Source organism: Colossoma macropomum, unplaced genomic scaffold (assembly GCF_904425465.1).
Source record: "Colossoma macropomum unplaced genomic scaffold, Colossoma_macropomum, whole genome shotgun sequence".
In the NCBI taxonomy this organism is placed as follows: Eukaryota; Metazoa; Chordata; class Actinopteri; order Characiformes; family Serrasalmidae; genus Colossoma; species Colossoma macropomum.
The window spans coordinates 19,587,333-19,598,828 of NW_023494805.1; the positions used below are offsets into that span (position 1 = coordinate 19,587,333).

General features: G+C 39.7%; 2 protein-coding genes across 2 annotated transcripts; one reads left to right on the forward strand and one right to left on the reverse strand.

Moving 5' to 3' along the window:
• Positions 1–3,953: 3,953 nt before the first annotated feature.
• LOC118826508 (myosin regulatory light chain 2, smooth muscle minor isoform) lies at positions 3,954–6,958 on the reverse strand. The gene is made up of 4 exons (XM_036597493.1): positions 6,850–6,958; positions 5,986–6,192; positions 5,688–5,849; positions 3,954–4,784 (listed from the first exon to the last, which is right to left on the reverse strand). Exons 2-4 carry the CDS (start codon positions 6,167–6,169, stop codon positions 4,612–4,614), a joined length of 519 nt encoding a protein of 172 aa, XP_036453386.1. The 5' UTR covers positions 6,170–6,192; positions 6,850–6,958; the 3' UTR covers positions 3,954–4,611.
• Positions 6,959–8,407: 1,449 nt separating this feature from the next.
• On the forward strand, positions 8,408–11,422 carry LOC118825373 (protein FAM217A). Its single transcript, XM_036595960.1, has 5 exons — positions 8,408–8,617; positions 8,849–8,920; positions 9,070–9,152; positions 9,673–10,404; positions 11,416–11,422. Exons 1-5 carry the CDS (start codon positions 8,456–8,458, stop codon positions 11,420–11,422), a joined length of 1,056 nt encoding a protein of 351 aa, XP_036451853.1. The 5' UTR covers positions 8,408–8,455.
• The last annotated feature ends 74 nt before the right edge of the window (positions 11,423–11,496 follow it).

The window sequence follows — 11,496 nt, forward strand, 5'->3', positions numbered from 1 at the left end:
AATGTACCCCAATACCGTCATGGATGCTGGCATTTAAACTGTGCACTGACAATCCAGATGGTGCCTCTCCTCATTAGCCTGGAGGATGTGGTGTCGATGATTTCCAAACAGAATTCAAATTTTGATTCATTGGACCACAGGACACTTTCTAACTTTGCCTCACCATCTTAAATAAGCTTCAGCCCAAATAAGGCAGCAGCATTTCTGGATCCTGTTTATGTACAGTTTCTTCTTTGCATGTTAGAGTTTTAACTTGCATTTGTGGACACAGCAATGAACTGTGTTCACTGACAATAGTTTTTGGAAGTGTTCCTGACCCCATGCAGTGATTTCCACTACAGAATCATGTCTGTTTTTAATGCAGGTAGCAACCTGAGGGACCAAAGATTACGGCCAGCCAATATTTCTTTTTAAGGGTTTTTGCCCTTGCATACAGAGGTTTCTCTGGATTCTGTTGAGAAACATTATTCTTGAATTGCTACACCCATGCAGTCTTTCACAGAGTGGTGAACTCCTCCCCATCTTTACTTCTGAAAGTCTTAGCCTCTTACTAGTGTTGTGTTCCAACTTTTTTGAAACGTCTTACTGGCATCAAATTTGTAATGGCCATATATTTTTAAAAAACAATACAAGTTCTCAGTTTTAACATTTGATATGTTGTCATTGTACTATTTTCCATTAAATATAGGGTTTAAATGATTTGCACATCATTGCATTCTGTTTTTATTCACATTTTGCACAGCGTCCCAACTTTTTTGGAAACACGGTTTTACAGTCAATGATTTCAACTCTTCTTGTAATGTAGCTTCTCACTCTCACTGTTGTTTCATCTTGTTTTGAGGAGAATGTAAAATGTTTGTAGCTTTCCACTTTGCTGCTGATTTTTGTTAGTTTGCAGGTTGTTGATCTATGCATAGGTGTCCAACAAGCACTGCCCAGTGCAGTCTGCCAAAGATACCCTCTGGTGCTACCGTTACTGATATTACTGATATTACAGGCATCAGTGGTGAGTTTAGCTTGTAAATGATACTTCAGACTCAATGTACTGTGGTGATAAACAAGTCAGACTCAATGTACTGAGGTGATAAACAAGTCATGGCATGGCAGCAGCTGGAAATAACTTTCATCAAGAGAACCATCAGTGAAAGCTGCCACTTACAAGCTGTGAATTATTGAGAGAACTACAGTCGCAGAGTCATAGCAACAGCATGCAAGCCTGCTTATCATCCGTTTTAGCAGAAACACCAATCTTGTGATTGCACTCACTGAACATTTTACAAGGTTCACCTAACTTTAGATACATGTCAGTGTCACTGCTGGAGTGGTCTAGAAACTGACCATTGATGAAGGACTAAAGGATAACTGGTAGAGCATTAGATACTCCAGTACAAAATGTTCAGTGCACAGAGGTGAGCTGTTATTTTGTGCCCCAAGAGGAGATGAGATTGGTGAGAAAAAAGCCGCAAACACATACACATGCGCTCTCAGAATCTACCACCTTCTCACGACAGGAAGTGGCATGGAGGTTCAGGGTGACACCATGTTCTTTCCAATACAGACACATGGAACTGACCACATCTTTTGCATAAAGGGTTGCATTAATATAACTTAGACAAGTCTTGTTTACATGCAGATTCTACAGTGACATGGTCAAAACTACACAATTTAGTGACTGAGTAGAAGTACTCCATAACAAAAAAAAAAAACAATCACATTTCATAGGGGCTTTGTGATGCATGGTATATAGTTTGGGCCTACATTGTGCACTGTGCAGAACTATATTAACAGGAAATTACCACAATTATTCAAAATGTCTGCATAATTAAATAGTTAAACCATAAATAGTCATTCAGAGTGGTTTGACATGAAATGTGTCATTCTAGAGAAACTTAGAGAGTCAGAATAATTCACAGTAGTGGTGATGGGAACCAGATGTGTGATAAGTGTAAGCTTCCTCAAAGGAAGTTATTACAAGAAACGTTTATGATTACACTGCTTGATGCCTGAAACATTGTTTTACAACAGTTCAACAGAGAAGGACTTGGCCTTAAATGTTCAGGGTGGAAAGGTACATGCAGAGTGATGTAAGGCTAAATAGATCCTAAAAAACTTATTTTTTCAGATTTACCACTATTTTACCATTATCATCATTGTACATAAAAAGGCTCACTGGTCATTTTGGATATTTAATAAAATGGCTAGGTTTTTAATATTTAATAAAATAGAATAGGTTCCTATCACCGCCACTGTAAGGAATAAGTTTCCTTACAATGAACCATTTCACATTTAACTACTACGAATTAATTTGTTTACATCTTAATGATTAAATTATACAGAAAGTTTGAAAAAATTGTGGATTTCCCTTTTATGAAAATGCTTTGATGATGTTAAAGCAGGTTACTTGGGGTTCATAAGGTTTTGGAAATACTGAAATCTTTTTATTTGTCACACTTATTTGTTAAATATTCACCAGCAGCCCATGTAGTAAATAGCAAAAAGGCATCAGTAGCTCCATAAGACATTAGAAAACTTTTGTGCATTTAGTTCATTTTTTATTTACAGATTGTAGTCCATTTGTTTCAGGCCCCTTTTACCCTGTTTATCAGGTATTATTTGGGTGGAGGATCATCAGCACTGCAGTGACACTGACGTGGTAGCATCAGTGTGTTGCACTGGTACAAGTGGATCAATGACAGCAGTGCTGCTGGAGTTTGGACACTGTGTCCACATACTGTCCACGCTACTACCTTGTTGTAGATATGTAGTTATGTTACAACTGAAGTTTGGGGGAGGAACATGCCTGAAACCTCTCCTTCTTCCAATCTAACGCCCTATAAATTCACATCCTTACCTCCCGTTCTTGTGACAAAGGGTTTGCAAACCTTACCGCCATCCCATCTCCTTCCTGTTCTTCAGTCCTACATCAGTCCTGCTACAGCTATGAGGGGGGTCTGGCCTTCTAGCTACAGGCAGAAGCTGCCCAGAACTCCAGTCCAAGTTCTCAAAGTTCTCCTCCTTCCCTCAATCAATCTTCCCTTGAACTACCGCCATATCGAAGGTATGAGCCTCCAGTCCTTGCGCACCAAAACACTGCAGACTTAAGCTCACTGCCTCATGAAACACACTTGATTCAGCTCATCTGCTAATTCCCAAGGCCTTCTGAAATCAGAGCAATAACTGAGGGCAAATGATAATCTCCACAGTACTTTGGCCCGGAAGTTTGTCAGTAGACATGCCTGCTCTAGTCCTTCATCAGTGGTCACAGGATGCTGCCCACAGGACGCTGTTGACTGGATATTTCTGGTTGGTGGACTATTTTCAGTCCAGCAGTGATACTGAGGTGTTGAAAAACTCTAGCAGTACTGCTGTGTCTGATCCACTTGCATCAGCACAACACACACTAACACACCACCACCATGTCAGTATTACTGCAGTGCTGAGGAAGATCCATCACCCGAAAAACGTCCTTTGGGGAGTTCTGACCACTGAAGAATAAGGTAAACGTGGGCCAACAAAGTATGCAGAGAAACAGATGGACTATAGTCTGTAACTGCAGAACCATAAATTGCACGGAGCGGATGGTGGAGTCCAAATGTCTGAGACTACATCCAAAACATGGGATTTTTTTCATTACACTTAAAAATAAACTCTATATGTTATTTATATTACTTATTTATTGTTATTTATTTCCATTTTTCATTCACCTAGTTTGTTTTGCTTTGTTATTCGTAATGACTGCTGGAGTCTGATAAAGAGATCGCTGCTGTCAGTGTATATTCAAGAAGGTGTGAACACTTGTGGTTATGACAGCTGCTGAATGCTTCTTGTGAGGTGTATCAGGTGATGCTTCCAGCACCAGGTTTCTTTTGACTGGCAAGTTGCAAGCACCCTAGCAACTTCTATTTAGGCAATAATAATTCACAATTTTGAAGGAGCTTTGAACAGAAACAGACTTTCACAGATATTGAATTTTACTGGCAGAAACAAACCAGAACAAAATATGAAATGATTTTTCCTGGGCTTTATGCACTCCTCTCTATTAATCAGATAAAATTCCAGTAGTATTCTCCACACAGTCTTATATAAGTAACATTTTATCTTCTTAAACTCTTTTATCTAAGTAACATTTCCCAACATAAAGCCAAGTGGTTAAATGAACACTAAACATAGCAATGTTAAGTCTTAACATTGCTGATATTGCTCAAGCTGTCACATTTCATTAATGCTGTCATGGGATCACAACCAATAAACCAGCCTCCAGCAAAATTTAACTACATAAAAACAGTTGTGAACAACACTGTCATTCCACAGTTTATTTCCAATCCTTCCAACTGCCATAGCTTCGTTTCGCACCTGAGTACACCACAGTTTACATATATGTAGTTAATTACTTATATACAAGTCTACAACAGTAATATGAGAGAGGTCCATGGGAAGGGTCTAACAGCCTTAGTGTTGCCTTGTAGTTTTATGGACTTCCACCTCTCTTCTAAAGCCAGTGTGTGTGAGGTGTCTTAAACAAGGTAAGAACCAGAGACAATTAAACAGGATGTGCAGTATTATGAACAGTGTATGCACTTGCATTAATCTTCAGTGAATTCCAGTTCCTTCCTAATCATCCTTGTCCTTGGCACCATGCTTTAAGATACGCGTGAATGCCACATAGTTGAAGTTGCCCTTCTTGTCAATAGGGGCTTCTCTGAAGAGCTCATCCACTTCTTCATCTGTGAACCTGTCCCCCATGGTGGTCAAGAGCTCCCTGAGGTAGTCTTCTTGTATAAATCCTACATGGATTATCAGGAAAACATTTAAAAATTACTCTACCACCTCAAAAGTGTTCTAAATGATGTATTTATAATGAAAAATGTACACTCAAACCCTCTGTCATTATTATGATATCATTATCATTATATACTCAAACCTGTATCACTATTTTGTCACAAGAGGGTATTGAAACTAAGAAGCTGATTAAATATTCCATGTGATGTTCATTTGTTCAGTAAAGTACTATTTGGATGGGATTCGTTTTACACGTGGAGGAGGAGAGGTGTAATTATTACCAGTGTTTCTTGAATCCTCCTCGTCAGTAATGTTTTATGGACTCACATCACATCCACATCAGTACAGATTCCAGCAGCTTTTGCCTACTATTAAACGAACTGCAGAATTAACCCCATACGTATTGCCATGTTGGTAAATATTCCATCACATCCTGTGGAAAAGGAGTTTGACATTTTTTTTTTTAATAGAGGCAGTCAAAAAAAACATTTATTTGTATTCTTGTGGCCCAAATGAAGCCAATATGCATTATCCTATCTCATGTGCACGAATGCAAACATTAAAACATTTAAAATGACAGAGAAAGGTTTTATTTTGTTTTATACTAATGACCATGCTAATGACACTCGGCATTCACTTAAGACAGCTAGGTGGAGCGTAACCAAAATTATGATCAAATTAAATGTTTTCTACTTGTGAGCAGCCAAATGTATTGTGTATGGAACCTTTTTTTTTGGTGTGACGGCACTGAGTGAATTAAATAGTCACCCCAACCTCTTTAATTTAAACTGAGATGTATCCTGTTCAAATCAGTCATAAACATTAACAAACAAAACTACATTACCTCCCCATGTAAAACTAATCCAGTCCGAATAGTTGTTAAGTCTACTATTATTCTATAGAGTTACCTGTCCCTTCCTCATCAAAGCAAGCAAAAGCATTTCTGATGACATCCTCCGGGTCTGTGCCATTCAGTTTTTCTCCAAACATTGTGAGGAACATTGTGAAGTTGATGGGACCAGGTGCTTCGTTCATCATAGCCTCAAGGTATTCATCTGTAGGGTTCTTACCTGACAAGAACCAATGGTTTAGTTTACAGAGTGAACACTGACGTTGCACTTAATTTCCTTTGAAGGAAATTCTCTGTTCACAGTTCAGTCCCACTAGACTGAACAGATCTGAACAGTCCTGCTAGAATGGTCTTACCTAATGAAGCAAGCATGTCATGTAGGTCCTCCTTATCTATAAAGCCGTCCCGGTTTTGGTCAATCATATTGAAGGCTTCCTTGAATTCTTGAATCTGTGACTGATCAAACATGGCAAAGACGTTTGAAGTGGCCCTCTGGGGACGCTTTTTGGTGGTCTTCCCCTTAGCCCTTTTGCTGGACATTTTGACAGTTCTGTCTTAAGACGCTGAGGGGAAAAAAACAATGTTAAAAATACCATTAATCAGTAGCTCATGATATTAATAGTGCGTAAGAGATTTTCTACTAGCGAACGTGCCAATTTTCATATTCGTTGTCAAATATGATAACAACAAATCATATAAAGATCAAGTTTTAACAAAATAAAGAACAAAAGCTCAAATCTGTCACTATTACGCTCTGTTGTTATGCTAGCTAGCAAGTTAGCGTAGCCGACTAAGAAGCTAACGTTAGCTAAGTGTCCTCATTATGGTGCTTTCAAGCTAACGTTAACTTTCAGCAATAAAGCTAACTAACTAGCCAGCTACACACAATATCAGTCACACGCTGCCAGATTTTAATGAGATAAGTGGGTCAAGTGTAATATGTGGGATGCATGCGACAAAACAAACGCCCTGCCGTCTACAGATCTATATATCAAATCCACGGCGATCCTCCGTGAAGTAATGAGTTGAAGATCAGCGAATCTGTGCAGCTCTGCGTTGCTGCGCTACAGTGACGGAGCTAGCGAGCTACCGAGCTAACCCTGACTGCACAGACACTACTAGTTGGCTCGAAACGAAAGTAACCAGTTAATTTTGGATATATTTAGCAGTGTAACCGATGACAAGCATTAGTGGTTACTGTATAAAAACAAATAACCCACCTAGCCAGATGAATACCAATAGCCACCGGTTAGGCCGTCAAGATGCTGGTCAATAAAATCACCCCCTCCGGAGTTTCATCATGGAAAAGTCGGAGCACTGGAAAGAGGTCTGGAACATTCCATGATTTGCATTAAAGGGGTGGATTTACGTTCAATTAAAGTGGCGTGTAATACAGTTGATAACGTAAGTGCGCCAAACTGTACTTTGAGAGACAAATACTGGGCTCAAATGTTGAAAACGGGGAATTAAACTTAATGGTTAAGATAAATAAAGGTGACAAATGTGTCGTGTTTATGAGCAGGGAAATTCACAGTTTCATACTAACCATCTCATCCCTAATGTTTATCAGTCGAGGGTCTGTTTCGTCTCAAAGGCAGTAGTACGAAATGTCTAGCTAGCACTAACATTCATGCTTTCACATAAAACATGATTAATAGATGGGGTGCTTCTTCAGGACGCATACACAAAAATCTGTGTCCCTCAAATCGCACATTTGGTCCAGATAGTTCAGATGTAAAAAAGTCTTCTGTAGGCACAGCTTTGGGGTCCCCATCCTTCAGTATTCTAGAGTAACGGCTGCTTGAGATATGAAAACCAATTCCCGTCTCTGTTTAGCAGCAATAATAAAAAAATACATTAACACCCACATCCACACGAGATCAAAAAAAAAAAAAAGAAAAAAGATCACATCACATTTGAGATACTAAGTCAGTTTTATCGGAAAACAATTCATTATTTTGAGATACTAAGTCAATATTTTGAGGAAACAAGTCATTATTTGGAGATACGTAGTCCAACTTTTGACATCACGTTACTGCAGCCAGAAACAGAGGAAGAAAAACAGGGTCTCTACCTGCGGCGCTTTTTTTTCACTTGTGTTTGTTGTTCCTAACTGTCGGCTGGTTGCCATGGTTTCGCTTTTCAGTTTTTGCGGTTGACAACTATCACAGACCAATCTACTCATTCACCAAGTGTTATCTAGAAGACGTTGTGATTCAGGGCAACTAACTCGGCGCTTTAACACGAATTTTCCACACTGAGTCGTTGCCTAAAGGATGTTTGATATGACTAATTCTCCCTGTACAGTAGCTCTAACACGAGAGGCCATATTTCTCGGCCACCAAGCAGCATCAGAAAAACGAAGTAGGGGTTACCAGGTTTGTAGTGACTTCAACTGGGTTTGAGTATTAGTGAAGCCATTCTGTGGGTTTCAATTAGGCCTATATGTTTTTTGTTTTGTATATATATATTTATTCGCTTAGTGCTGATTGTTGTTGCTGTGGTGAAAATTCCTGAAAACTAAAGTCAGAGGTTGTACCTTAAAAGCTTTAAAAGGTTCTCTTTTTTTGAAGATGTAACATGTTTTCATAAACGTTCCGTATCGAACAGCAGCCAGTCAGAACTATGGCTCCATTTTCTGCGAGGAGCGGCTGGACGGAGCGTTTTGGCTCTGAGTTTGCCAGAGGACCTGCCGTCCTTAGCACCACGTACAGCGTAAGTGGCCTGTTGCCAGCATGACTGAAACGTTCTTCTCCTGTGTTCAGCTTCTGAGTTGTCTTCAGTTGGAGTGCTTGGCTGAACTGACTTTCTTTTTTCTTAGCTTAAATGGAAAGGCAGGACGCTAGTGCCATCCATTCCAGCACCATCTCGAGGTCAGTGGCATTTCTGCGTTTAAAACTGATCAACTTTCATCATCACTTGGAAACACTATTCAGTTTGCCTGCATGTTTCAGCACAGGTGTGTCTCTGTTGAGAGAAACTAACGAGGTAGGAATTTCATATAACAAGCGAGCTCTATCAGTACCACTTTGACAAATGTTATGCAACATCCATTGATTTCAGACTATTTCTGTGTATTTTCTCAGGACTTTGAGAACTACAAAACTACTACATTGTGTATCACATTAATGATAGTTCTGACAGTTCTGGTTCTGACAGCTTATCTTTGATACTGTAAAAATGATCAAAAAAGGACTACTGAGTATTTTGTCCTCATAGGACTTCTTAATCACACGGTTAATACACAAAATTGAAGATCTACACATACCTACTGGATCAAGTGTACCAAAGGTATCAGTCTTTTTTTTCATTGTTGTTGTAAACATAATACTAACATGTTTGAAGACCTTAGGATGTTTAAAAAAAGCCTCTTTAATAGTCTTGATCTTCGACTATGTTATGGCAAAGCATGTAAAGTCAGTGTGAAATATATTCCACAGAAATCTTTATCAGCCAGGAGTTCCATTGTCCATTTGGCACAGGAGCCAACCATCTGCTGCAGCTCGCCGGAATCAGCCCGAGTGTAAGTAGATATGGACTTTTCACCCTAGGGACACTAGGGACACTAGGGACACTCCCAGCCTGATGAAAGCCATCGTCATAATGAGTTCATCTAAGTCCAGAGTGTTTCAGAATATTACCTTCATACACTTCCAGCAATGTGATGGTGGACGCGTATTAACTGCCACCTGTGCAGACAACAATGAGTATTTTAATAATGGCCTGTTCATTAGTTATCTCGCCTGCCCATCTCAAACTTTGCTTTTGATGTGTGTTGAATAAATCAGAAATGTACACCATCTTTCCTGACAGCACTTGGCACGAGGGCCTAGCGGCTTTGCCAAAATCTTTAACCTGTAGTTGAACTGAATGTAGCTCCACATTATCCTGCAACATTAGACCCCTTGCTTTCTACCTACTGTGACCTGATATCAAGTCTAGAACTCTTATCAGTTCAGGAGGATACATTGTTTCAAGATATTACTTTGTGCTACTTAGGTTTTTCTCCACCTAAATATGGGATATTCTGTTATCACTTATAGACTGAGACATCATCACAACAACCAGTTAAGGATGCTGACCCAAAGATGGAAGAGGCTTGGTCTCCAATATCCTGCTAGTAGAAATAGGGATGACCACACATTCGGACACAGCCAAGAGAAAAGCCAGGATGAAGTTAAGACTGACTGTCCACTGAAAATCACTGCCATACAGACTAGCCACACTGAAGCTCTGAGAGCCAGAAAACAAGGAATTGAGGAAAGAATGAAAGGCTCACTCCACTCAAGTTCAGATGTTTCTAATGTTGGAATCCCAGAGGTGAAAGTTTGTGACATGGACATACAAAGTAAAACAGCAGTATCATTAAACTCTGATGACAGTGATATTTCAGATCAGGAGAAAGAAAGTGTTCAGGTTTCAAAGTGGGCTGTGCCTGTGGAGCTAGACCTGAGGCCTGAGGCGTTTGACAAGGAGCTGGATCTTCCTTGTTCCACAGAGATAGAAGTTTACGCAGAGGTTCTTCCTGCTCCTCTAAAAGATTTGGATTTTACTCAGGGTCTTTCCTCCACAGAATACTCTGAGGGTCTGCAGAGGCTGTTTACGAGTGACCCTTGCTTTGCTCCCATGGTCGCACGTCTGTTAGAGCTAGAAAGGCTTCAGGCTGCCACTGTGCAGAAAGAGCGAGCGAAACCGGTGCGATCCCGCCCAACTACTGCTAGTACTCCGACACGAAATGCCACTCGTTTGAGAAATGGTGATCCTGCAGGATCCAAGTTAGGGATTTCAGGGGATACAGAGTGCAATTCTGTTACATGCAGCTTTACCAAACTTGTGCTCTGTCCCAACTCTTTATGCAGAGACAGGCATCATACTTGCCCCTTGACAAAATCAGGACAAGGAAGCAGAAGCATGGGCCTACACCAAACCTTACCTAAGCGTCCACAAACTATGTCAGGCAAATTTAACAGGACTGAAAGTTTAGTTCCATCTGCTAGCATTTCGCCAAAGCCCACAACTTCAATTAGGATCAAGAGACTTCGAGCGACCAAGAAAAGCACAAAGCCACGGAGAGCAGATTCACCTCCAACTTCTGCCAAAAAGACAGTGACTGCACTTAACAGAAAAGCTTGATGTAAATACGGTTTCTTCAGTGTGTTTGCCATTTAGTAATTGTAATCGCTAAGCTTTAAACTTTATCAGGACAGAATGATGTCTCTGTTAAGATGTGTTCATTCCTCTAGCTAATAGCAGTACAAAAAACAAATCGGAGCATGGAAAGAAGTTTTTTTCTTTACTATTTATTTAAGTTACACATTTGCACATTAAAACAGCATAAAGTATGCGAATGAGTATGACTGAACAAGCAGTTTTAAAACAGTTCATTGAAAATGTACTGATATCATTCTATGTGGATGACTGAAACAAGGACAAAATCTTCTGTTGGGTAAAAAATCTGGCTGGCTGAAGCTCAGGATATCTTTCTGGCTTTGGGTCTTGTAGTGATGAGAACAGGAAGCAAGTAGACTTACCCTGAAATAAAGACAGAATTAAAGATTAGTCTAAAGGACCATGTATAAACAAGCATATATCTCAATTAAAAAAGAAGAGTATTACCTTTATGTTGTTCAATTTGGCAACATACCGCCAAATTATAACAATGTTTCAGAACACATTTTTTATATTAAAGCTCGGAAGGAGCTGATGTAAAACTTGTGGAAAGGATTCTGCAGGTGGCAGGGTCTGGGTATTATGTGATAACTATCACATATTTTATTCTCCTGCAGTTCTTAAGTCAAAAGCCAGCAGTTTTCACCCAAACCACCATTTGTTATTTCTAAGCCAGTGAAGTGCTTGAGGCACTGTTT

Coding starts and splice junctions, on each gene's coding strand:
- LOC118825373 (XM_036595960.1), top strand. CDS start 8,456: ATGGAAAGGCAGGACGCTAGTGCCATCCATTCCAGCACCATCTCGAGG. Junction 8,618..8,848: donor TGTTGAGAGAAACTAACGAG/GTAGGAATTTCA, acceptor TTGTCCTCATAG/GACTTCTTAATCACACGGTT. Junction 8,921..9,069: donor CTGGATCAAGTGTACCAAAG/GTATCAGTCTTT, acceptor TATATTCCACAG/AAATCTTTATCAGCCAGGAG.
- LOC118826508 (XM_036597493.1), bottom strand. CDS start 6,169: ATGTCCAGCAAAAGGGCTAAGGGGAAGACCACCAAAAAGCGTCCCCAG. Junction 5,850..5,985: donor TGACATGCTTGCTTCATTAG/GTAAGACCATTC, acceptor GGTTCTTGTCAG/GTAAGAACCCTACAGATGAA. Junction 4,785..5,687: donor CTTTGATGAGGAAGGGACAG/GTAACTCTATAG, acceptor TAATCCATGTAG/GATTTATACAAGAAGACTAC.